Below are 27244 nucleotides of genomic sequence, written 5' to 3'. Positions count from 1 at the left end.
GTCCTTTTGGCAGGCAGAAGGGTGGGGGGCTACAAAACTTCCCAGCCCATAAGGAGCCTCAGCAGAGCAGGCTTGCCCCCAGCAGGAGAGGGGAGCTCAGGCCACGTGGGCACATGCGCGGCCCCCATGGCAAGGTGGAAACTGGTAATTTGCAGGCTCCATATTTTGCCTCACTAGGTCTCTCAACAATGATATGTAAATAGAGATAAGTCATATTTAATCCAATATTCTACTAATTGTTAATTAAATGGTCGTTTTTATACGGAAAATTTCCCCATTCCTATCCTGTGTGCATGGCCATTTCACCCCATTAGCCTGAGGCTCCATGGCCTCTTGTTCAGAGCAACTGAGGCTGCAGACCTGCTCCCGGAGGGACCCCAGCTGCCCGAGGCCGCTTCCCTGATTCAGGCCGGGCCGACACCTGGAGCACAGCCCCGGTTCGTGCAAGGTGAGGGCAGAGTCAGCGGGCAGCTCGTGCTGAGCCTCATCCGATGGGCCGTCACCAACATCCTGGATATCACGGGTTTGGGCATTGATTACACCAACCTTCCAGAGTGAAAGGAAAGTGTCCTGAAGAAGGAGCACCTTGTTCTAACTCACACAGAGGCCCCAGAAGGGCTAGCTCCTCGGGTCCCCTGCGCCAGAAGAGCTGCCATGTGGGGGCAGGGCTGCTGAAGGAGAGGGCCAGCTGGCCATGGCAAGACTCTCGGGGTGCTTGCCGTGGCCGTGGGGTGCTGCCCACAGCCCAGGTCTGGGCCTCAGGGTTCCAGCTACAGGCGCCCAGATTAGAGCTTGCCATTTGGTCCCCAGAGGTGACCAGCACCCATCGCCCCACCGTCCAGGCCAGCTTGGCTGTGAGCAGTGGGGGAACACACTGTCAAGGGGGTCTTGATAAAAGCTCGGGCTGACCGCTCAGCATTTCCACTCCCAAAGTAACAGCTACAGGGGACTCTGAAACCGTGGCCGGGGCGATCAGTCGGCAAATGGCCTTAATGCACTGTGGTGGCCCTGGCAGTGGGCCAGTCCTCCCCAGGTCAAGATGGGGACCCCAGCTGGCCTGCCCCAGGGGCCCCTGCCCAGGTGTCCGTGAGCAGGACGTGGCGGTGGAGGTGGGCTCAGCTTTCTCCCGCACCCTCGCGTGCAGCACCCTGCCTGACGCCCCACCCGTGTCACCTCGACCCAGCTCCCCAGCCACGCGTGTAGAGTCGAGAGCACTGGCATGCCCCTGGTTTCCGTGTCCGCCAGGCTCTCCTCACTGTTGCACCAGTGTCCTCCTGCGGCTGCCGAGGGAGCCCTCAGGCAGGCTCTGGGGAGAGACATTCCCAAGTGCTCTGTAGAGGCTGGAGGGGGAGCAGACAGCGGGGACTGCAGCCAGGCTGCGCCGGAGGGACCAGCCAGCCCTGTGTCCCCCTGTCCCCCGGCTCTGCAGACAAAAGGCTGTGTGTGTGTGACTGGGCGAGAGGCAGGGAAAAGGAGAGGCCCGGAGGGACTGCCGGACAGCAAATGCGCCTAAGGCCTGGGGCCACAGACAGACAGTCTTGTGGTGCTGGACGCAGCCCCGGCAGGAGCCGCCTCTCAGAGCCCTGTCCCGCCCCAGGATCGCTGGCGTGCACTGCATGACCGTGCCTGGCTACTCCAAGGGCTTTGGCTACCAGCCGGGGCAGAGCTTCTCTGGGGAGTTTGACCACGCCTGGAACGCCGTGTTCCTGGAGGGGAGATGGCACCTGGTGGACAGCACCTGGGGCAGCGGCCTGGTGGATTCCACCACCTCCAAATTCACCTTCCTGTAAGTACCTCGGTTCTGCGGGGTGTCTGGTGGGTGGAGATGGAGGAGGCAGCAGGTGGAGAAGGCTGGATGGAAGGGGAAGGAGAGCTGGGGGGCCTCCGTGTGCTGCTGGCCGCTCCCACCCTTCCCCTGGTGGAGGGAGTGAGCTAGCTCCAGGCCAATGATAAGGGCCCAGACCTTTCTGTCACCTCACTCTCCACTGTCTAAATTCCCCCTCTGGCTCCCCAGCACTCCCTCCACCCAAGCGCTAAAAGCACAGTATTTGCCCACAGGCCAAGTGCAAGGAAAGGCCGGGCTGAGAAGCTTCTCCAAGAGTCCGTAAGTTCCCATCAGGCCTTTGGCCACTGACTGTGTTACAGATGCCAGAATTCTCTTCTACTGCTTCTCCCAGACACAGGGATTCCTCCTCCTGCTCTCTGTGCTGAATGCAGCTGAATCCCGCCTCTGAGAAAGGGGGTCTGGTTTGCGGGAGGGGGTGCTGGGGTGTGCAGGTTCCCTGTGGCCACAGCGGGGCAGGATGGCCTGGGTACCGGGGGCTGGAGCGCATCTGTCCTCTCAGGCTCTGGCCTTAAGCTAAGGCCATGACATTCGTGCTGGATCTTGATGTCCATCAGCAGCTCAGATGCCTTTTCATCCAGAAAAATGAGAGCGCTGTCCCATTTGTGCAGTTAAAATCCTGGCAGTCCTGCACGCGGGGCAGATACAAGTGCGTGCACAGAGCCTGTACATGCAGGACGCGTTCAGTCACACCCTGCTTTGCTGCATCAGCTCGGGTCGAGTGAAGGCTCGCCCACGTCAGATGAGTCCCCCGTTCTTCTCCTGATCCCCATCACTGACCTCCAGAGAGCCGCGTCTAGGCAGCCCCAGGGACCACATCAGGGCCTCCCACCTGCACAGCTGCTCACATCAGGTCACCATGCGGACGGAGCTGGTGCACCAGGCTTTCCCTCCCTGCCCTCCCTCCACTCCACTGGCACCTGGTCTGTGGGTCATGGCTTTGCTCCCTTCAAATCTCTTTGGCTTTGAGAGCAGGGGCAGCCCATTCCCCGCCTGGTCACAGCCCCGCCTGGGCAGTGGCCTTCTCTTAAAAGGGGCCTCAGATCCTGTCTCACCTCCTATTTTTTTTTATATATATATATTTTTTTTTTTTTTTTAACTTTTGGGTTTATTTTGTTTATTTTATTTATTTATTTATGGCTGTGTTGGGTCTTTGTTTCTGTGCGAGGGCTTTCTCTAGTTGCGGCAAGTGGGGGCCACTCTTCATCGCGGTGCGCAGGCCTCTCATTATCGCGGCCTCTCTTGTTGCGGAGCACAGGCTCCAGACGCGCAGGCTCAGTAATTGTGGCTCACGGGCCTAGTTGCTCCACGGCATGTGGGATCTTCCCAGACCAAGGCTCGAACCCGTGTCCCCTGCATTGGCAGGCAGATTCTCAACCACTGCGCCACCAGGGAAGCCCCCACTTCCTATTTATTGAAGCAGCCACTGAGGGGGCATCTGCAGCGCCCACGTTAGGGTTGGAAATGGTGCCTCTTCCCACTGGGTAGTGGCTGGGACCCCCCCCCCGGATATGTTAGCCCAAAGAAGGCCCCAAAGACACCCTGTGGGCCCCCCCCGGCCCTCTGCACAGCCGAGGCCTGCTCCCCCACATGACTACTGACCTGCTTTCCCCCTCCAGCTACAATGAATTCTACTTCCTCACCCACCCTGCGCTGTTCATCGAGGACCATTTCCCGGACAACAAGAACTGGCAACTGCTCAAACCTCCTCAATCTCTGAGGCAGTTTGAGAATAACATGTACCACAAGAGTGAGTTCTACAACAAGGGGATGCTGAGCGCCCACCCGCAGACCTCCATCATCAAAACAGGTAACCCGGGCCGTGCGGCTGCCCTGCCAGGGCCCAGCTCACTGGACGCTGTATATGGGGGCTGTGCAGGGGCGACAGAGGCAGCCCAGGCCGTCAGGCCATCAGGGCAGGACGCAGCCTCAGGTCACATTTACGGGGACAGAATCCCCTCCCACCAGCATAAACCAAGACAGGGATGCGTAGGGGGTCCGAGGTTTCCCTGGCCTGTGGGCCGCGTTCTCAGCCTGGGGTCGGGGCACCAGGGCTGGTGGGCCCGAGCTGGGGGAGTCTCTCTCAGCTCACACAGCAGGGAAAGGACTGCCTTAGCCCGGGCTACACCCGCCTCCCAGCTCAGGTGCCCGACAGATGCTCCTAAACTCCTGGCAGAGAATGTGTGTTGACTCGGCTGAGCCAGGGTCTGCGTGTCAGTGGCCTAAGCAGCTAGTGGGCGAGAAGCGGGGGTGTCCCAGGGCAGAGCGCTGGGGGCTGTAGTAGGGAGGTGGCCACTGAGCTGGGTGTTGGGAGCTGGAGGAGAGCAGGCATCACGGGAGATGGGAGGAAGTGCTCCAGGAAGGACACAGCAAGGCCTCCAAGGTCTGAGCTCAAGCACCCCAGACGACGGCTGGGCTCCAGGGGCGCTGCCTGGCCTCTCAGAGCTCCCCTCGCCACCTGGATGCCTGCCGGTTCTGCCCGCTGCCCTGTTTCCTTCCCTCCTGAAGGCAGAACCAGCCTCTTCAGCCGACTTCCCCAGGGCTGGGCATGCAGGACCCCTGGCCAAGCTGTCCCCAAGGCTGGCCTAGACTGACCTTTGTTCCCCACCTCCCCACAGGGGCCACGGGCAGCCAGCTGGGTGTGTTTGGGCACTACAAGGCCTATGGGGGGCTGGGCCCAGGGGTGCCAGAGCCACAGTCAGGGCTCAGCCCAGCAGGATCAGTGCACCCCAACACTCCCTCCAAGGACTGCCTATGGACCCCATCTCTGCCCCCGGGGGCCTGTGTGCTCCCAGGAGAGAAGGCCTGAGCTCACCTGGTGTGAGCACAGCGGGGTCTGTGGGAGGGTCTTCGAGGGACCCCCACCCCACACTCAGGGCTATGGGGGCACCCACATTAGTCCCAGCTGACTTGTCCCTTCCACCTCACAACAGTCTCCTTAACTAGGCCGCTGAGCTCTGGAATACTTTTTTTAACACTACAAATACCTGGCAGCTCCCGCTGCTAAGGTGACGGCGTGAAGCTGCCGTCTCAGGAGCGCAGCTCCGCCATGTATGTCAGATGGGGGCCTGCTCCAGCTGTCGCGGGCCATGGGGCCACAGGGAGGAATGCGCCAGGTCACACCAGCGTCAAAACAGTGCCCCCAAGGGGTTTGCCTTTTCAAGAGACAGAGAAATGTAAACACTGGGTTTCTTAATATATAGTAAACCTAAAATGTGATTGCATATTCATGAAGCATATTTATAGAATATTTCTTTGCTGGAGCTAGTTTTCTTAAGATTGGGGATGGGAAGAAAGCTGAGAGGAAAACTGAGGTGGGCAAAAGGCAGGGAGGAGAGAGTGAGAGGGGGCAAAGGAGGAGTGAGGGGAAGAGGAGGTCACAGTCTCCAACTTGGTCCCCAGGGGTCTCCAAACCTTTATTTCAAGTCTTCCCAGCCAGTCAATTCACCTTTGCCAAGAACGCCCTGGGCCAGGCACCCTGGCCAGGCCTGGGACATGGCAGGAAAGGAGGCAGGCAGACCCTTCCCTGTGGCGCCCGCAGGGAGCACAGACAGATGTTACACATAACCAATTCATTACTATGGTGCTAAGTTCCCTGGAGGAGATGCAGAGCCAGGAGAGAGGCTTCCAGGCAGCTCAGCCTCACCCCAGGGCATCAGGAAAGCTTTCTCTGCAGTCAGAACGTTACACTGAGGCCTTATCCAGGTTTGGGGGACAACGGTGTGGGGAAGAGCATGTGTGAGGGCCCTGGGACGTGAAGGGGTGTCCCCTGGGAGGATGTGAGGGAATACCGTGTGGGCCTGAAGACGGTCCTGACTCAGGCAAGGCAGGAGGGGACAGGCCTCTCCACTGGCCTCCGGTTTGATGGTGAAGTGAGCCCCGGAGTGACCGGGTGGATATTTTCAGGATCCCTCGGGCTGCCATGTGGAGATGCTGGGAGCGCTCCATGTATCAAAGGTGAACTGCACGGGGACCACACAACCAACTGTGGTGCAAGATGGAGCAGGACAGGGTCCATGAGCAGCTGAGGGCTGAGACAGCTTCTGCCCTCTGAGCTGGCTTAGATTAGGAAGTGAGGGGAGAGGAGGGATTCAACCGCGAGAGGCTGATAAGTTTGCTGTTCTTGGTCACTTTCCTTTGGAGGTCACCAGGTCCCATGGTGGCTGGTGGCAGTGGAGAAAGAGTGTAGACAAAGAAAATAACACATAAACACAAAGAATGCCACAATTAATGTATGGGAAAGGGAAGGGATCAGGTGGTGGTCAGAGGGTGGGGAGAGGGCCAAGCTGGGGAGGGTGGTGGATGCAAGGCGAGGAGCGGACTTCCAGGAGGGCATGGCCAGCGGCGCAGATCCTCCAAGGAAGTCACTGAACACTTGGAGCACAGGAACAGAGGCCAGATTTCAGAGAGCTGACTGGGTGGAGGGGAGCTGCAGTGGGGAGGTGTTTGGGAGAGTAAGGTCGGTGAGGAGTTGGCAGTACCTGGGAAGGCAGGGAAAGTCTTCCAGATGGAGGAGCCATGAAGAAGGAAGGGGGGAGGCTGATGGAGCCCCCTTCCCGGTCCTGCTGCCTGTGTGGGGATTCTCACTCGCTCCCACGATGGGAGGTAGCACTGAATGCAGTAGCTGAGCAGCCTGGAGTCAGGGACCTCGTGGCTGATTAGACAGGAAGTCTCAGGGACACTTGTCCTAGAGCCTGGGCATGGCTTTCTGCCTACCCAGCAAGAGCACTGGACCCCCGATTGGGGAAAGGCTATTAGGGAGCATGGATCAGACACTAGTCTGTCTCCTTCCTTTGCGCTCATCCACGCACGGGACTGGGGAGGTGGCCGGGAGGAGGAGCAGGTGATCAGCTTCTGAGAGGAAGGCGAGGCTCTCAGAGAAGCCCTTCCCCTCCCTGTGGTCCTGCGAAGCAGGGAGGACCAGGTAGGGGAGTGCTGGTGGGCTGCAATAACCAGAGAACTCAGCCCCTCTCCCTGACAGCAATGACCAGGACAGAGGAAGACAGCGCTGGAGGGCAAGGGGAGAGGCAAGGAGTGGGGAAGGTGGGTGCAGAAGACCCTCCCTTGCACTCACTGACCCCATTAGAGACATGCGGCCTGGGGTGGCAAGGGCGTGCAGGGAGAGTGAGGGACACGCAAGGAAGCAGCCCTGCCCCTTGAGCACAGCCTCCAGGAGGGAAGCCATTCCAACCCGTTTTTAAGGTGATGTGTTGACATGACAGCTGTGATAAGGTAAGGCCCAGATGCTGGAGGGAGCAGTGTGAAAGCAAGACTTGAGACTTGGAGGCTCTCCAGCCAGGGTCTTGGGCCCTCCTTGTCCCTCGGCCCTCTCCCCTGCCCTAGAATCAGGTTAAGGCTTCGTGCAACACTCATCTGATACGAATCAAATGCGCAAGGCGAGCACATACAGCTGGGGGCAGGTTTTTTTCTTGAGACCCCCTCCCACCCAGCTTGCAGCTCTCGAAGAGAGCCACCTAGAGGGGGTAGGGGAGCCCTTCCAGAGGTGTGCTGCTTCCGGCTTATATCGTGTTCAGTGAGGTCACACTGGTGACTTAAAACTATCGCGGTGAAGGTATTTACACCACGGAAATGGGCAGATGCTATATGTCAGCGCTTTCCCCCCAGAGATCCCGTTGTTAAACTTTTACCAGCACATCAGCACAGGCCGGACCCCTCTCACCTGACCCCGGCTCTCTCTCCACAGTGAACGGGAAGGTCACAGTCACCATTGAGAGCTGCGCCCCGACGCTGTTCATGTTCATGCTCAACGGCAAACAGGAGCACGGGCTGCTGAGCCTCAGGAAGAACGGGATGAAGCTGGACGTGTACCCTCCGACCGTGGGCACCCACAAGCTGCAGATCTTTGCCAAGGGCAACTCGGAGATCTACAGCTCGGTGCTGGAGTACACACTCAAGTGCCACTACGCAGACATCGACGTCCGGCTGCCCGCAGAGCTGCACCAGCCCGTGGGGCCCAGCTGGTTCTCAGAGCAGATGGGCATCACGAAGCCGTCCCACCCCGAGCCCGTCATCTACACCAGCGACGGGCGCTGCTCCGTCAGCTTCAGCGTGGAGGAGGGCATCAGCGTCCTGGCATCGCTGCACGGGGACGATGGCCCCGTCACCGAGGAGACACAGCGGCGCTACATCTTCCAGCTGCAGTGGGAGAAGCGGACGGAGCTGAAAGTCCAGTTGCCCCACGCCGGCAAGTTCGCACTCAAGATCTTCGTCAAGAAGAGGCAGGAACCGGGCAACTACGTCTTCGTCTTTAATTACCTCCTGTGCTGCACCAACAGCAAGGTGAACTGGCCCGTGTTCCCCGAGAGCTTCGGCAACTGGGGGCAGGAAAATGAGCTGCTGGAGCCCCTGTCAGGCGTGCTGCCCGCCAACCGCAACGTCCCGTTCAAACTGAAGCTGCACGGTGTCGCCAAAGCCCTGGTGAAGGGGCAGGACACGTGGCCCCTGACCCTGAACCGCGAGGGCTACTGGGAGGGCAGCTGCAGCACGGCCGGCTGCCAGGAGGTCTATGTCATGGTGCTGGAGAATGCCAACCACAACTTCTACTCCTACATCCTGAAATACAAGGTGAACGCCCAGTGAGGACCGGGGTCCCGCCACCCCTGCTCCGGGCAGTGCAGAGAGCCCCAGACACCCCTGAGTCTGCATGGAATCCCTTCTGGGCCTCTGCCTCAGTCTCCCTGCTCTGACGTCTGTGTTCTGTTGGCCGAGGGGACAGAGGCAAAGGCCCTTTAGAAGACAAAGGTGCTATGTAAATCTAAGGTACTGTAAACTGTACACCACTGCCCAGACGCCCCCTTCTCGTGCTGATGCTCTCGTCGTTGTTATCTGGCTGATGTGGGAAAGCCGGGATGCTGCCCGGGCCGAAAGCTTCTCCCATGATGGGGAGAGAGGAGAGGGCGTGCTCTACGGGGCTGAGTCATCCTGAATCCTAGAGCCCCTTTCAAGGAGCATCATGGTGTTTCTCACCAACTCCTGGACCCCAGGGGAGGCTGGACTGTCATCTTTTTCCCAGACCTGACCGCCTTCCGCATTCCCGACGCCACTTCTTGTTCTTCCAGGGTCTGAGAAGGAAGGTGTGGAGAGGAAACTAACTGCCCCCCAGCTGACTGGGGGCTGAGGGCCTCCACAATCCCTGTGTGTGCTGGGAATGTGGCAACAGAAAAGTTATGGGAGACTCCAAGGACAAGAGCAGCCAGTGCCCGCTCTTGGTGTCCTGGGTAGGGGCCAGGAGGTGCAGGGATACCTGGCAGCCCTGCCACCTGAGTCTAAGGATGTAAGACCTCCGACTCTGCTCTCAGAGGGAGTAATTCAGTCCACTCTGTCTAAGAGCAATTCACTCGGCCCCTCCAGGCCCTCTCAGGCCCCAGCCTGCACCCTTCACAGGAAGCCCCAGGAGGTTGCTGGGCCCTTGGGGAGCCCTGACGATAACCCTAAATAAAGACTTTGGGTGAAGTAGTGAGAATGCCGCAGCGCCAAGGGGCCCCCACGATAACAGGGCCCTGCCAGCTCCAAGATCCCTACCACCAAAGCCACACCTGGGGGGACCTCGACCTGTCCTGGGAGCAGTTTCTGTACTGATTGCTATCCTATGCCCCTTCCTGCCTTTCTCAGACAAGAGAGACCCCCAGGGCCCGCCTTCCGTAGGGACAGTCCAGAGCCCCTTACTTGCTCGGGCCTGAGAAGCATCACTGCCCAGCCGGCCCTTAGCAGCACCTCGGGCCAATGTTGCCATGGCAACAGCAGAAAGGCTGGCTCCAGCAAGGGCAGCAGGAAGGGAAGGATGGAGAGGCCCCAAGAGGCCCTGCGTGGCCACTGCAGCACCATCCCAGCACATGGAGACACTGGAGGTGGTTCCGCCTGCCATCCTGGCTTCTCCAGCTCTGCAGCCCCTGCCTATCAGTGCCTCAGCCCCTGAGAGCTAGCACTGCCCAGCCCTCTCCTCCCCACACTGTCGCTCCAAATGCCCGGGCTCAGCTACAGCCAGGACCCCTGGGGATCCTCACAGCCTCCTGTGCCTTCATCCTCACATTTGTATATTCAACAAATGTTCGTGGAGCACTTAATAAGCACCAGGTATGGCGTCAGTTGACCTTTCATGCTGGGGCTACAGAGGGAACCGAGGGACCCTGCCCTTGCCATCCCAGAGCTCAGGGTGGGTGGCGGCAGCCTCACTTTCCCAGGCCTGTTTCAAGTTCCAGGCTCCTAACACTTCAGTCCATCATCCCCCTAGGGTCTCTCCCCCGAAAATCCCCACTGTCACCCAGTATGGACCCAGTCCAGAGAGATGTTACTACGGGGTGCCCATCCTCCACCAGGCGGGGGGCCCTGGAACTCAAGGGCAGTACACCGTGGCGGTCCAAGCTGCCCTGGCCTGTGTCCAGCCGTCCTCTGATAGGCTCTGCCACCCAGGCATTCAGCACCGTGTCACTCATGCCTGGAAAATGCACAAAGGCCGCAGACGCAGAACCGCTGTGCACCACAACAGGGAAACAAGGGGAGTTTTTACACCCTGAAAACAGCCTTTTCTCACCCCTTTGATTTTATGGGCTGAAAGAAATATGCTGTGTTTCATCAAAATAATAAGTGCCTTCTATGACTCATGTCCCTCCCGGGACCCAGAGCTGGCTGCCGGTCCTGCCGAGAACAACATGCATCCTTTACAAAACAATATAATTAATCTATACATTCTAGAGCACACAAAGGATGCCACCCAGAAAAATAGGAGCTGTCCCTAGACAGAGACTGAGGCCCAGCCTCTCAAAGCGCTGGGGAGCGTCAGCAGCCCTCCCTGCTCATTTAACCAGGCGCCCCCGCCCCTTGTAAAGACAGCTGTAGGCACAGTCAGACGACACCTGCATTTCTTCCCACTAAAGTAAAAATACATGAAATGAAATCCAATCTTCATGAATTTTTACACGCATGCTGCTCAGGGTAGAATTCGAGGTTGCATTTCGAAGTCTTTTATTCAAATCCCTATCTTTGTTTCCCGGTCGAGGCGTTCCAGCGGCCAGCGGAATGGCACGGGCGCCCCCTGGTGCCCGATGTGCGGAGCTGCGGGCGCTGCAAATCCCCTTGAGGCTGAATCTATCACCGGGGTTTTTACACAGAATTTGAAAAATGCAGCTGAGATGTTTATGTTAAATTCACTGAGTGCTTTCTCGTGGCTTCTCAGCGCTTCCTCGTGTATACATGGAGCACGTCGTTGCCACGCACAAGTTGTGAGGCGAGACTGGGGCCTGCCTGGCATGGTGAGACGACGTGAATGTAATGGGATTGGGGAGTATTTTGCCCGGAAATCCCGTAGCAGTGGATGGAACAGTTTTACCACACTCATTCCTGCGCCATTGAAGGACTGGAACTGATAGAACTCAGAGAGCTTTTGCTGCAAGTCCCCAGAAGGGCATGGAAGGTCGTGGAAGGTGGGGGGAGTAGGATGGGGCAAATGGGCTACAAACACAACTGCAATTAACTTCTTTTCAGCTTGTTTCGGAAGCGCCACCAGCACAGCTGGACTCCGTTTTCAATCTGATTGTGATCATTGTGTGTTCCCCATATGTTACATTGTCCCACCAGGGCGAACCCCTCACAGCCTGCTGAGATTAAAAGGAAATAAATAGATTAACTGAAGCATGAAAGATTTAGGCTAGACATAACAAAGTATTTCCTGTTGTTAAGCAGGAGGGACAAGTTGCCAAGAAAGTTTGTGAAATCCTCTTCTTAAAGGACGGGAAAAATAGAGGAGTTTTCCCAGTGGTCTGGGGTCTTTGATGCCACACTAACTGGAAGGACTAGGTTCTTTCCAAACCAGTTTAATTCTTGAAATACGCTCCATCACCCACAGCAAACAGGGGACCACAGTGGTATGGTCGCGTCCTTTGCTGTTGGCTAAGCATTCAGAGGTTGTCTGCATTTGTGTCCCCCGTCAGTTTATCTGAGGTCGATCATTTCTTTTCATTTGGATGAGTAGTTGGAGCTCTGAAGAGGTGATTAGTTTTCATAACGTGTGCATTGAGTTGTGTGGGCCGCTGGCTGTTGAGTATGCTTTCCCCACATTGTTGCTCGTGTTGTTTTTCAATAAAATTTATATTCATTTTTATCCAACAATGTAATTATCGATCCATTCTTATCACTGTTCTCACAAGGAGGGGAAAGAACAGGAAAAAACACTTTCATGTTCAAAGGGAATGCTAGGGAAAAAAATCAATGTCCCAGCTATTTGAATGTGATGGTGAGATGCAAATAGAATGTCAGGCAAATAGCTATTTCACATTAAAGGAAACATAATTAGGTTAGCTCCAGCCCCTCTCCGGCTCACGTGCCTTTGAAGAACATGAAGGCAGTGTTCATTTCATTGAATCTTGTTTAACTTGAAATTTTTTAATTCGATCCTAATTTCTGTTTTTAGTGGGAGAAAAAAAAATGTTCCAAAAATGCCTATCAGCCTACTTTTTGTTGTTGTTGTGAATATACATAAATATATATTCCTTGATATACATATACTTGCAGAAACTTTCCAGCAGGTTACCTAAACAGATTATTCATAAATTAGACATTTAGGGAAATATAGAAAATGAAAATCTAGGCACCTCTAAGAAGCTGCCGTAACCATGGAGACCATTCTCATAGCTGTCGTGTGAAGGACAAAAAGAATTCGTGTTCCCAAATCTGGCCTTGTCACGCCCCTCACTGCTAGACCCACAAACACAAGCCCCAGCACGCTTCTCCTTACGAAGGAGGCCCACGGTGACCCACATCTTTAACAGCATGGTAAGGGAAAGTCAGAAGACACAGTTTCCGCATAATAGAAGGGGGGACTCTCAAATTCTTAGACCAGTTTGAAAATGCCAGCCCCGAGGCTGCAGTGGATGACCTCTAAAATCCCTTCCGGTCCAGAGAGCTTGTGATGCTGTGTCTCCGTGAACAGATGCTGGCAGGCGGTAGGCCTGGGATTGTCAGTGACGGAACATCTGAAGGGCCCTGCTGGGTTAAGAGCCTGCCCTGCAGCCCCCAGCAGACTGCGCTGCTGGCTCCTCTCTTGCCTGAGGGCAAGGGGCTGGAGAAAACCCAGCAGAGGGACCAAAGGGGAAGCAACAGCCCCTGACAGGATGTTCAGGGCCGCTCTGATTTTGTGAGCACAACTAAAGAAAACTAAAATTCAGGCGGCAACTGGGACGCCGTCTCTTGGATGTCCCACCCGCATCCCTGAGTCAAAAGATACTGAACCAAAGTCACTTCTCTCCCCCAGATTACCTCCACCTCCTCCTGGGCCCCCAACAAATGCATCCCCATCCCCTAAGTCAAACTCATCGTGGCCACTAGTAACCCCAGCATCCCCTTCAGGGAGGAAATCTGGTCCATTCTGCCGTGTTCCATATTGGGAACAGTCCAACGCCGTGGGCACTCCTTTGAGCGGCCTTTGCCATAATTCAGGCCTTCCTCATCTCCCAGTGACACTGTGTGCTTGCTTCCTCTGATGACATGAACCTCCACCTGCCCTGTGACTCTCCATGCTTCCTCTTACTTGAGCACCAGGACTAGTGTGTTGGTTAAGACAAGGTGTCCATGAAAACCTTCCAGAAGTTCGCCACCTCTGGAGAAGGCATAATTGGGTCAGGTGTTGGTGGAAAATGTAGGTCTTCAAACAAAACCTGGTTTTAATAGGGAGGCAGGTAAAATCCCAGAGTCTCCTCCTTTTCCTGGACTCTGAAGAGGCAAGGTGCTGAGGACGTCTCTAGGGGACAGTGTGGGGAGCATAGCTCCACAGTGTGTGGATAGCACCACAGCCAGGGGAGAACTCTGACAGGTGCAGTGGTGGTGGCTGCAGGTGGTCCCCCTGCTGGTAAGGGTGATGGCAGAGGATGGTCAGGGACCCTCTGGCCATGAATAGTCTTATGGAGTTGCCTTTCCTTCATCTAATGATGTTTCCTGCCCCAGCTTCTCCCCCAGGGCCCAGTCTGAAGGAGGCTCTATAACCTAAGCTTGGTGCTTCCGTTCAGGAACACAAATACCCTTGGAGGCACCTGCCGGTCCCACACAAACAAGCCCAGCGAATAAACCTTCCTACAGGAAAGCTTCTAAAACCCCAGGAAAACCTGTTACCTTAGGAAAGCATTGCAAAACTGGCACATCTTTTGTTATTTAAGACCAAAAAGCATAAACAGTTTTTTTTTTTTTTTTTTTTTTTTTTTTTTTTTTTTTTGCATAAACAGTTTTTACTGACAAAGCCTGCGTACTTTCAGGACTATCTTCAGGAGGGTTGATGTCTCGGAAAGCAATGGTCCAGTGAACACTCAGAGCTCCTGGTTCTTTGAGCAGCATTGTCCCCAAGGCCGATGCTCTAAAGAGAAGCGCCTGCAGGATGAGACATAAAAGAGACAAAGTGCCTCAAGGTCCTTGTGTATCCAGTGGCAAAGCTGAGTCACAGGGTTTGAGAATGAGAAGGAAACCTGGACTTAAACCGGCTCTCCACATGTTTGGTCACTGCTGCCTGGAGCACTGGGTTAAAAAGGATTCTGAGGTCACATCGGGCTCAGTAAGAAAGAGTATTGTGATTACCTAGTGATCCGTAGACACTGGACTGAAGGGTGAGGTGCACCACGTCTTTGCCAATTCTGACCGAAAGGCAGCCAAACTCAAGCCAAGACCAAATGATACAGGAGATTATTCAGACCAGTGGGTGAGCACTGGCTTCCCAGCAAACTTTGCCCACTGGCGGACAACCAGTCACCTCCCACCATAGACCCGAGGATGTTGCTCTGGAGGCGTCCTGACCACCTCTGGGCTCCAGGAGGTCACCACCCAAGCCTCCCGCATGGAGCACGTTCACGCACACAGACATAGTGCTGCAGGAAGGAGGAAGCGCCCCGAACTTGTGTGTTATTCCATCTCATGATGAAACGGTACCTTGCATTTAGAATAAGCAATCAGTACGTGTTTGAAGTGAACATCAATTTGTCCTTTCAAAAACGAAATTATAAATCACTGGATTTATTTACATCGTTGTTGACCCAAAAGACTGTCGAGTCATCTTCTTTCTCCCAACTAACTGAAAACTATATGCTGGGAGACGAGCTCCTTTGCCCCTGTGGGAAATGTGGATTGACAGGACACAAAGATTGCCACCTGGCTGGGCGTGCTCCTGGTGTTCACCTCCAAAAAGCAATCAGGGCAACCGATCGACCGGAGGAGTGCCCTTCTTCCCGGGGGAACTGCTGCCCTAGGCTTGTGCCGAGATTGCTCTGTTTCCACTGGGGGGACGGCTGAATGCCTCCGTGACACAAGGAATCAGACATAATTCCGCCCCAGCTGTGCGGGGACCGGGCAAGGACGCCCCCTCCAGGGTGGCAGGGAGGACGGTGGGGAGGATTGTGCCATGAGGGCAGAGGGGCAACCACACAGAGAATGGCCGAGAGGAATTGGGCCACGTGATTAACGGAGAACAGATGTTAGGAGTGAGGGGCCCCTGGCAGCTCCCATATGGACAAAGAGCGGTGATGAGGGAGGACGAGGAAAGTTTATGTAAAAGAAATGACTGCGGGATGACAAATTGTCTGGTGAGCTCTCTGCCGGTCTGTATATGTGTTAGTGTGCATGTGAACACCAAGGGGATCTGAAAGTTAACATTGATCATTTCATTATATGACAAAAAATTAAATGTAGCCAAGATACCGTAGGCATCTTTTGTGATCACCTTGCCCTCAGGACTGGGATGAGCCTGGGCACCGAGAATCCTTTCGTGTCTGTTTCATCAGCCTCAGATCCCCTTCCCCACCTCCCAGGAGAAACGCAGTGGAGAGAACCTGATCTTGGGAGGAAATCGACTTTGTCTGTGAAAGCTTCGCTTGACATTTTTAAAGCTCAACGAGAGTGTTAAAAGCCCATTTTAAAAAGAAGGCAATGGGCTTCTTTCTGGAAAGATGGCCTCTTAGCCGCTGGTCACTGTTTGAGCAAAAGCTGCCTTGTGCGAGCCATTAATGCAGGACTGAAACCTCGGTTTCGCTCTGTAAACATTGGCTTGACTGGGGGGGTGGTGGGGAGGCCTTGGCTGTGGTGATGCACCCTGGCCCCAGGTCGTCCTTATCACCTCCACACTGGTGTGGGTAGAGGTTACAAACCTTACTGTTCAGACTTCACAGTGTTAATCGGTGCCACCATTTAAAAATCAGGAAAATTACCTTAAAATCTGACTGGCAACTTTTCCCTGAGAAGCCTGTGAACAGCTCCACAGGGAACGGAGTTGCAGCGCCCCCTTTGGACGGACTGGCTGCCCAGGTCCTCCTACCCCTCTCCCTCTGACCATCTCCCAGACCCTGAAGCCAGGGTCAGCTGCCCACCCCTGAGTGGATGCTTTCCTACAGCTGCCCCCTTCAGTGACAGATATTGCCTGTGAGGCCCCGTCAACAGCTTTTTGATTCTCTTCCCTATTCAGCATCTCACCTGGCCTCACGACAACCTCACTGAGCGAGTATCAGAGTCCACATTCTGCATATGAAGAAACTGCCCAAGGGCGTACAGCTGGTAAGTGGAGACCCAGCTTTGAGGTTTCCCTCTCTGCGTTCAGACTCATTTCACTCGGCCCATCCCCCTGGGCACTGGGGCCTTCTTTAAGCATTGGTGATGCAAATTGCTAAGGGCACAGGTGTGTTACTAGACCCGTCACGCACACTTGTCAGAGGTTCTGGGAGCAAGAACAGAGCTGGGGTCTGTGTCCCCAGCATCTTCAGGGAATCATAGGAGCTCAGGCTTCTAAGATGAGGAGTTTGCTTGATTAAATATTTGATGAATGAATTAATAAATGGATGAACTGTCATCTGAGTAGCCCACATAGGTTTAACTATTAATCACAACACATTTTAACTGCAGAAATATTTTAGCTTAGGCAGAAAAGAAGAGGAGGAAGGGTAGTCTACAATGCACCCATGCCAAACCCTCCCTCGCCACCGAGGCCCCCTTCTCATTTAAGGGAAGACTTCCCATGAAAAGCATAGACAATAATATTTGCACAACCCTCTGGGGTAAACTGGAGAGGATTTAAGGGTGTCTATATGAGACAAAATTCATTACATTTTCTCTGCAATATGTAATTTTGATGATAAAAATAAAATGCAAGTATTAGGAAAGACATTGAATTTATATAACACTTCCAATATGATCTTTTCAAAATTTTTAATGAAAACCCTGAGCTTTCTTTCATGACCTTAACTTTTTTTATTGCAATATAGTTGATTTACGATATTGTGTTAGTTTCAGGTGTACAGCAAAATGATTCAGTTACATATATATTTTTTCAGATTTTTTTTCATTATAGGTTAATACAAAATATTGAATATTATTCCCTGTGTTACACAATAAATTCTTGTTTCTTATCTATTTTATATGTAATAGTTTGTTTCTGTTAATCCCATACTCCTAATTTATCCCCCTCCCGTCTCCTTTCCCTTTTGGTAACCATAAGTTTGTTTTCTATGTCTGTGAGTCTGTTTCTGTTTTGTAAATAAATTCATCTCTATTATTTTTTAGATTTCACATATAAGTGATATCATATGATATTTGTCTTTCCCTGTCTGACTTACTAGGATAATCTCTAGGTCCATCCATGTTACTGCAAACGGCGTTATTTCATTCTTTTTTATGACTGAGTAGTATTCCATTGTATATATGTACCACATCTTCTTTATCCATTCATCTGTTGATGGACACTTAGGTTGCTTCCATGTCTTGGCTATTGTAAATAGTGCTGGCAGTGAACATTGGGGTGCATGTATCTTTTGGAATTAGAGTTTTTGTCTTTTCCAGATATATGCCCAGGAGTAGGATTGCTGGATCATATGGTAGCTCTATTTTTAGTTTTTTAAGGAACCTCCACACTGTTCTCCACAGTGGATGCACCAATTTACATTCCCAGCAACAGTGTATGAGGGATCCCTTTTCTCCACACCCTCTCCAGCATTTATTTGTATTCTTTTTGATGATGGCCATTCTGACCAATGTGAGGTGATACCTCATTGTGGTTTTGATTTGCATTTCTCTAGTAATTAGCAATGTTGAGTATCTTTTCATGTGCCTGTTGGCCATCTGTATGTCTTTGGAGAAATGTCTGTTTAGGCCTTCTGCCCATTTTTTGACTGGGTTGTTTGTTTTTTTTTGATATTGAGTTGTATGAGCTATTTGTATATTTTGGAAATTAACCCCTTGTTGGTCATATCATTTGCAAGTATTTTCTCCCTTTCTGTAAGTTGTCTTTTCATTTATTTGGTTGATGGTTTCCTTTGCTGTGCAAAAGCTTTTAAGTATGATTAATGACCTTAACTTTTTATATCAGGATTTATGCTGGAAATTGTTACAAACAATTCCTAATTAAGATATTTTTAGCTAACAGTGTCTTTAAATTCCTTCTAGTACACCTTGATGAGAAACTTTACAAAGTAGTGATAATTTTCTTTACAACATTAATTTGAAAACTACCGCACTACAAAATGTATTTAAAGACCCATTGCAATTCCTCTTCTTTAACTGACAAATTTATTGTTGAAGTTTCTGGTAATCTGTGGAGAGATTTTGAATCCAATGAAGCATTTTTAAATCAACTGTTAAATTATGAGAAACGCTAGTTTAGGGAACTTCTGTTTCTCATTGGAGTAGTCATCTTGTAGCTGGCTTGGGGTGAGAGGCGGCAGGGTACACAACAGAGAACTATGATTATCTGACCATTGCTGGATAAAACATTTGCTTTGTTTGTAGGATTTAATTTTAGGCCAAGGGTCCAAAATGCATGTCCTGAGATTCAGAGACTACTGGATTGTTTTGTGAAGACAGAGATTCAGGACCGCCATCTAGAGCTGTACCCACAGGAACTCCGACTGGCCTCCCTGTGTTACCAACCAGGGTTCCTGGCCTCCTTAATCAATAGAAATTGATCAGACGCCAGACAAGAAATTCAGGCAAGGCTTTATTGGGGCCCCTGCTGCAGCAGGAGGGAGCAAGAACAAGTAACAGTTTCCCTTCCTCGATCCCCAAGGGGCGGGGGTGCGGCAAGCTGGTTAATTATATGGGGTGAGCGTAGGGTTTGGTCCAAGGGTTGGGCCGGAGGGGTGGCTTAGGTAGTCTGCTCACCCCCTTGGTGGTGCTGTGTGGGTTTTTGGTCTTTTTGTATTTTGTTGTTCATAATTTGCCCCGACTGCACATGCATGCAGTTATTTTTAGTCCCTTACCGTTCTTTGTACTCCGTTGCTCGAGGATAGGTGTGGCCAGGTGCAAGCACTGCAGCAAAGGCTCCCAGGTCCCAGCCTGTCTCACCTGCACCAACGTCTCACCTGCATCAACTACCCACCTCCTGTCCCTTGCCCCGCAGTCTCCGGGTGGCTGCCCTTGGGCTACAGAATTCTGCTTGGGTGCACAGAGCCCCAGCTACCCCCGTGTTTCGTGGGCTCCTTGCCCACAGTGGACGGCGGCACCCTCTGCAGCTCGGTTGGAGGAGACGTCCGAGTGGTCCAGCTTCTCCCTGATCACGTGCAGCAAGCCCAAGATGCCACTTGTCACCCACTGGGTTTGTCACCTACAGGGACTGTGGGATGCTTGGCCAAACCTAACTTTCCTCTGAGGAGCCGCAGGCCAGGAGTTGTGACCATCCCAGTCTTGACCTGGCTGCCCTAAATGCTGAGAGCATCCAGAGCCCAGGGTCCCCTGTAACTCAGGGGAATGCTCTGAGCTGTCGAGTGCATGACACTAGTTCTCCAAGATGCCCAAAGTCACTCCACGAATAATAAAAAATAAGTTTCCCCTTGCATAAATTGGTTTGTGATCTCATCCGTTTAAAGACTGAGTTCTTAGAATCACAGGTGACACTAAGCACAAATACTGCCCCCACTACACAAGTGAATGTTCACAGAGAACCAGACTGACCAGGGAAAAAGTGAAGCATAAATAAGCTCTAAGCCTCTAAATTCTTAACCTGGAGTCCATGGACCCCCTACCAAGGGATCCAAGGAGAGAATTTAAGCCTCCATGAACTTGAGTGGGAAAACTCAACATCCTTATTCTCAATAAGCTCTAACTGAAATTTAGTTTCCATTCTATTAGGAATATTGGCCATAAACTACAGCAGTGCTAGCAGTACCTGGGGCTTTATTCCAAGAGAAATCACAGGTATTTTCACCTCTCACTACAGTTGTTGCAGACACCTCAAAATAGTATCTTCATGCATCATTGCTTCAAAACATAGTGGGCAATAGACCTGTCACTGGGTCCCGTTATTTAATGAGTTAATAAAGAGGTGCATGTCATACTTTAATCACAAATTTGTTTTTTCTTAGGTTTTGATAAATGAATGTCATTGTAATTGGTTTTCTTTTTAACATTATATATTTCATTTTGTGGACTTAGTCACTATTCTGAGGGGTTCATAGGCTTCATCACTCTGCCAAAGAAGTCCCTGGCACACAAAATGTTAAGAACCTCTAAGTGCCTAAGGCCCCCAGCTCCCAGTGATTTGGAAAGCACAGGGGAGGCCATCAGGGAGAGGGATGCAGGGGTCGTGGCCAGTGGGAGGAAGAGAGGCAGCTCTCCCAATTCCATCCCCGCTCTGGGGGGATGACATGCAGCCTTTCCCATTCTGCTTTGGTACATTTCTAAGGAGCTCTTATTAACATTTTGAAAAATTTCAGGTCTCTGGAACACAGTTTGAGAAATGTGGATTTAAGGAATGACTTAACCTGGGAATATACTGGAATTGAGTGGCGTTGTTAAACCATGTGTTAGTGTTAAAACTTTTGAAGCAAATTAAAGAGATCAAGGGATGTCTTCTTAGTCCACAAGCGGTAGCTCATGCAGAAGGTAGCAGGTTGGACACATCACCCGTCTAGAACCTTCCCCATCCTTTGCTCACGGTCCAACTCTTATTAATATGAACAGGCTGCTGCCAGCGTTCCACGCTGGGCTGAGGCGCCCATCAGCCCAGAGGAGAATCACTAGGGAAGCCACAGGGCTCCTGCCTCAGCCACCACTCTGTCGGGTTACACGGGGACCTGCACATTGTAGCACATGCTCCTGCTGGGAGCAAGGGCTGTGCTCAGCCAAGGCTGAAGGGTCTAACTGGTAGAAAACACTTGTCGCTTTGTTTGTGGCATTTAATTTTAGGCTGAGGATCTGAAATGCACATCCTAGATTGCAGAAAGATTCAGACTGGTGAGTTGTTTTAGTCCATATTACACATCAGGGGCAAGACACATCCAAGAGATGGCCCAGCGAGAGGCCCATGCCGCTTCCCCAGGCCAGTGCTTCGGGCCTCAGGACAGCTCCCAGAGCTCGTGGCGGGTCCATAACAGCACCGGGCACAGGGGTGTCGACCGGTGTCTTAGCTGATCTTCTTCCCCTAGCTGAAGAAATGAGAGGGTGTATGGCGTGTACCTGGCTTTTCTTCCTCTGTTTTGCTGTCACGCTTGTAAAGACACTGGGGACTGGCCAAGCAGTCTTAGGGCACAGTCTTGTATTCCCACACTTCCCAACAGTGGTCTGGAACTCCATCTAAAACGTTCTGTAAACAGCCCTCCTCTAACCACTGAGAGAGCGCCGAGCATTCCCGTAGCCCCTCCAGACAATATACTTGGCCAAGAAACTCTGCCTGGTTGATTACCACGGACGTTGCTGCCAGGGCCCTCAGTCATCCTGGAAGCTGCCCCACTAGCGGCAGCACAAGCCTGCGCTCCACTGCGGGGAGAGCAGGAGCCCTCAGTGGCCCGGATCCCGGCAAAGCCCTTACCCACGGTGTCTCGGTGTGTAATCTTGCCCCCACACAAGCAGTTATTCAGACAGAGCTTGATCACCACCCTCTAAAGAGGGGTGCCACTGTTACTCCCGAGTGTGAACGTGGAAAATATGAAATTTTAGAATAGCATGTGCTGTATGTGCTGTAATGTTTTCTGAATATAAACTTGACTTTTTTTAGGTGTTGCTGTGCATCAGAGGCTTTTTTCGGAAAGAGCTTCATTAAGATATAATTCACATGCCATATAAGTCATCCATTTAAAGTGTACAGTTCAATGGTTTTCAGTTGTGCTATATTCAGAGTTGTGCTATATTCAGAGTTGTGCAGCCATCACCACAATCAAATTTTTGAACATTTTCATAACCCCCAAAGTAACCCTTACCCTTTAGTCTTCACCCCCAATCCTGCCATACCCCCCAGCCCAAGGCAACCAGCAACTACTTTCTGTCTCTACAGATTTGCATATCATGGACTTTTCAAATAAATGGAATCACACATATGTGTTCTTTTGTGACTGGCTTCTTTCACTTAGCGTAATGCTTTCAGGTTTCATCCATATTGTAGCATCAGTACTTCATTCCTTTTTATTCCCAAACAATATTCCATTGTATAGATATACCATGTTTTGTTTATCCATTCACCAGTTGGTGGACATTTATGTTTTTTCCATTTGGGGGCTATTATGAATAATGTTGCTATGAACATTCGTGTGCAACCCTTTGGACATATGTTTTCACTGATCTTGGGTATACACCTAGGCTTGGTATTGCTGGGTAATATGGTAAATCTAAATTTAACTTTTTGAGGAACTGCCAAATTGTTTTCCAAAGTAACAACCATTTTACATTCCCAGCGGCAATGTATGAGTATTCCAATTTCTCCACGTCCTTATCAACATTTGTTATTTTCCATCTTTTTTTATTACAAGTGGGTGTGAAGGGTTTTGAGTTGCATTTCCCTGACGACTAATGATGTAGAGCATATTTTCATGTGCTTATTAGCCATTTGTATAACTTCTTTAGAGAAATGTTCATTCAGATCTTTTCTCCTCTTTTAAATTGGGTTATTTGTCTTTTTATTATTGAAAAGCTTGAATTTTTCATGACTATTCAACTGCACTTTAAAACTCAGCCCCAGTAGGAATTTGTTGGGCTCCTCCAATTTTGTATCTCTCCTCAGGAAACGGAACACCATTCTGGGAGAATTCTGGCCCCTAAAGTTGTGGTTCTTAATCTCTTTTTGGCTCACAGATATCTTTGAGAGTCAGGTGAGAACTAGGGATCTTCTCCCTGCATTTAATATCAGGGAATTCCTGGACTTCCCACCATTCAAGCTTTGCCTCGACTAGGTTCCTTCTTTTCATAAGAGAAGTATAAACCTACTTCTGATTGGATTGTCAAATCATTTGAACATGGCCTTAATGGGCAACATAAGTTTCCCAAATTCTAAGCTCCCACAGAGAGATAGAGTGAACCGTGTTGTTAAAGTTACTAAAACCGCACTGTGGAGAAATAGCTTTTATAGAAGATTGCTTTTATAGATGACTGCAGTCCATCATCCCTCTAACTGTTCCCCTTCAGGCTCTAACTGATCAAGCCAGGCCATGAGAGCTTCTCACCATCACGTTGGGGACTTCTGAGAACCAGTTCCTCTGAACTGCACTTCAGCCTCATGCCAGCAGTCCACACGGAAGTCCCCTGTAAGGATGTACCGATCCTCTTATTAGTCAGTTACAAAAATGCTGTGTCCCGCTCCCACGGCTCATACACACACTGAGGAAGAGAGTGCTTCTCCTGAACCCATGGTGTTTTGATTTTGTAATAATTAATTAATTAACAATAATTTAATTATGTACTTAAGTAAGTAATAAATAAATAATAATGTTTTCGTCTCTACTCTGGCCCTGAAGAAGCTCAGAGCAGCATTGCTGCCTGCCTCTGGCAGCTGGACTGGACTAGCTGTTTGTTTGTGACCAGCGTTTATAGCCCTCACCTGTCCTTTGGCCCAACCCCACTGTTAGTTCCTTTTTAAAGCATTTTTATATACTATTTCAAGCTGTTTCTAGAACAAGTCAACACATTTCTTTTTCTAACCTTGCCATTCTGCACCTCATGTTGTGCACTTCATGAAACACCATGCATGACAGCTGTTTGCTTAATGTACGTTCTCAGTGACAGGTAGAGCTTATCTTGTAGTTATTTTTCTCACGTGTAACATTTTAGGTTCTGGACTCAAGGATATTTTGCAAACAGACAACCATCACCTATAGTTTACCAGGTGTTACATGTCTGTGTATGAAAGGGAAGGTAGAATTTTTTTCAGCTAAGCAGACATAATAGAAACACATAGCATTGTATTGTTTCTATTCAACAAGATACTTTCATGTTTACTAGGCCAGGCACTGTTCCAAGTGCTTTACAAATACTTATCTTCACAAATCCTATGAGGTAAGTACAATTTTTATTTCCCCCACATTACAGATGAGAAAATGAAGTCATGGAGAGGTTAATTATTTTGCTCAAGGTCACAGGGCTAATAAGTGGCAGAGCTAGGATTAGGAACAGGGTTGTGTGCCTGCGGAGTCCACACTCTCTATCCCCAGGCGCTGCTAGGAAGAGCTGGAGCTTTGGGACCCTGGGCAAGCCACTTAAATCCTCCCTGTCACATGGGACAATGACACTCACTGCCTCCTAGACTTGTTGAAATCAAATGAGGCTCCATGGAAAGGTCGTGTCCATCCCATAGTGGGAACTCATCTTTGTCTTTTTCAGCTAAAATCTGTGTAGAAATCTAAACACAACTTCACTAGAATCCAGGCCAAGAAGAATAACTCACCCAACAAAACATCATCTGAAAACCCAAAAGTAGACAACAGCACCCTTATCTTTTCAGCTAATTTGGGCACCCTGATCACCGAGAGGTTTTGTAAAATGTATTGTATATGAAGAAACTAACTCAAATTTAATTTTGACACATTTTAATATTTGGCATATCTTTTTGAAGAATGAAGTTGAGAGATGAAATTACAATCAAATGTTCTGACAAATTCAGACAATCATTAACTACTTCAACTTTAAACAACACAGTATAAATTTAAGGAAATACATAGCACCTCATGATTCCTTAAGTGTTTCCAGTGACTACAGAGTCTGCCATTGTTCCTCCTAGTCAACAAGTACTAGGAGCATTCCAGAAGCAGGGGTTGTACCCTACATATTCTAAGTGGAAGCTTGGGACAGTCTGAAACTCAGAATCTCCTCATACCAGTCCACACTGGTACAGTATTTTCAGAGTCTGCAAAGCGCTCTCAAAATATCTTTTCAGTAAATCCTCTCAACCCCATGAAGTATTATCCCCGTTTTAGAGGTCAGTACAATGAAAGCTAGAATGGTGGTGATTTTCATCCACCTCGTATTTGCTTAGTATCTATTATGTGTTAGGCAGCCTGCTGACTGAGGATGGCCCCTGCTTTTGAGGAGTTTTCGGTTCAGTGGCAGAGACAGAAATGGAAGAGGAAGCAAGGATGCTCGGCGCTGTGAGAAACAAGGAGGAACTCCCCCTGGGATGTACGAAAGCCTTGCCAGTCGAGGTACTAAGGGCACGGGGTGGTGGGGGCGGGGGTGGAGCGTGTGGGAATAGGGGCTGGCTGAAGGGACGGCATGTACGCAGGCACAAAGGGAAAATGTGTTGCCTCTGAGGAAGGACATTTATTCACTGCTCTTTGAACTGAGCACCTCCAAGTGCTGGGCTTGTGTGGAGAGATGAGGGCCCCACCAGACTGCCAAGTCCTTCCCCTCAAGGAGCTTAATTCTAAAGGCAGAAGACAATAAAAACGTAAATCAAGTAACAAAATGACTGCAGAGTGGCGAGTACTATGAAGGAAATAACTCAGGGCAGGGAGCGAGAGAAGCTGGGAGAAGCGGGTTTTGGAGACAGCACTCAGGGAGGCTTTGGAGAAAGCGCCTATGGCAGGCGCAGTGAGAGAAAGGGACTCCAGGTAAACGGCAAGCGCAGCAACCCTCAAAGGTTACAGCTGGCAGCACTCGAGAGGCAGAAAGGAGGCCAGCGTGGCTGGAGCACGAGGGAAGGACGATGATGCCGTGGGTGACGGAGGCGGGCACGGGGTACTGAGTGCCTTGTAGGCGATGACAAGCAATTCAGATTTAAACTGAGAGCAGTAAGGAGACTTTGAAGGCTTGACGGTGTTTAATTTACATTTCTAAAGGATATCTCTGGAGGCACTGTGGAGAATGAATTAGTGGGGTCAGGAGTAGGAGTCGTCATACCAATTAGGAGGCTACTGCCAGAATCTAGGTGAGTGACTGGTTGGCAGCCGTGGAGAAGGAGAGAAATGGTTGGACCTGAGATAGGCGGCAGCATAGACAGGACTTCCCGATGGCTTGGATACAGATGTGCGGGTAGGAAGGAATTAAGTATAACTCCTAGCAATCGGCACACATGATGCTGTCCTGACACGGAATCTAAGCAAGAAGGAGAATCAAGAGTTCTCTCTTGGAAATGTTCAACCTAAGATGCTTATCAGACATTCAAGTGAAGATATTCCATAAGCAGTTCAGTATGTAAGGCAGCAGCTCTGGGGAGAGGTCAAGATCAGCTCTGAATGCAGGGGTCACTGGCCTACAGATGGTACTAAAGGCTTGAAGTTGAATGGAACAGTCTAGGGAAGAGCATGTTGAGTGAGAAAACCCACATCGAAGTCCTAGGGGGGCCTTTAGAAGAGGAAAAGCCACAGGAGTAGAACGAGATGGAGTGGCCAGTGGGCAGGAGTGTCAGGTCAGAGAAGCCAGGAGAGGAAGAGGGAGAGGGTAAGTGTGTGAAATGATGCTCAGGACTAAGGAGGTCACTGGCGACCTCTAGAGCAGGAGAGCAGTTTCATGGCAGGGAGGGAAGTGGGGATGGAGAGGGTTAAGAAGACAATGGCAACAGTCACTGCAGACAGTTCTCACCAGAGATGTCTGCGTGAAGGGGAGCAAATGTATGGAGCAGTAGATAGGGAGGATATGGAACCGAGGTTTTGTTTTGCTTTAAAGAAAGAAGAAATAACAGGATGTTTCCATGCTGATGGGAAAGATCCACCGAGAGGGTCAGATCACAGGAGCCCCATCCTTGGGCGGCAAGAGCCCTACACCTCACCTGCTGGTCTCTAGTTGCACATTCCAGCGCCTCTGCTGGATCTAATTGCATGATGCTCTTGTGCCGGTGTCCTTCAGGGCAACCAAGTTCTAAGTTGTGCCTTTCTCTCTCCTTGCCCTCCTCCTCCTCAGCTCTCCATGGCTTCAAATGCCCCTGCCCCTTGAGAGCTCCGTCTCCCCTTTAAACCTCTCCTCAGAAATGCAGATAGCAAGATTTCCACCGTGTGTCCCCAGGCACCCACACTAACCCAGCCCCAGGCTCCACCCCCACCTCTCTCCTCCACTTGTGTTTTGAGCAAGAGAAGCCTTCCTGTCAAAGTCCTTCAGCCCCTTTACACACTTCGGCCCAACCTCACACATTACCAGCCCAGCTGCCTAATGAGAAGCAAAACCAGTACACCAACCTGGCTCGCTCTGAGTCTGGAATCCATGCTTCCACTACATACAATGCTACTGCGCTCAGAG

The 27244-nt window shown here is 51.0% G+C and overlaps 1 protein-coding gene across 6 annotated transcripts in view; it reads left to right on the top strand.

The window, feature by feature from the left end:
- KY (kyphoscoliosis peptidase) overlaps nt 1-11209 on the top strand; it is a 52484-nt gene extending 41275 nt beyond the window's left edge. For 4 of the 6 annotated variants that reach the window (XM_082461001.1, XM_082461002.1, XM_082461000.1 and 1 more), the window contains 3 exons: nt 1598-1786; nt 3463-3653; nt 7548-11209. In XM_082461001.1, coding sequence (XP_082317127.1) covers nt 1598-1786; nt 3463-3653; nt 7548-8443 — 1276 coding nt within the window. In that variant the 3' untranslated portion in view covers nt 8444-11209. The remainder of the gene's footprint in view (nt 1-1597; nt 1787-3462; nt 3654-7547) is intronic. The other 2 variants (XR_014263382.1, XR_014263383.1) reach the window with 2 other exon arrangements.
- Nucleotides 11210-27244: the final 16035 nt, after the last annotated feature.

Source organism: Balaenoptera physalus (genome assembly GCF_965194825.1).
Source record: "Balaenoptera physalus genome assembly, chromosome: 4".
NCBI lineage: Eukaryota > Metazoa > Chordata > Mammalia > Artiodactyla > Balaenopteridae > Balaenoptera > Balaenoptera physalus.
This window is presented reverse-complemented; position numbering and strand designations above follow the sequence as displayed.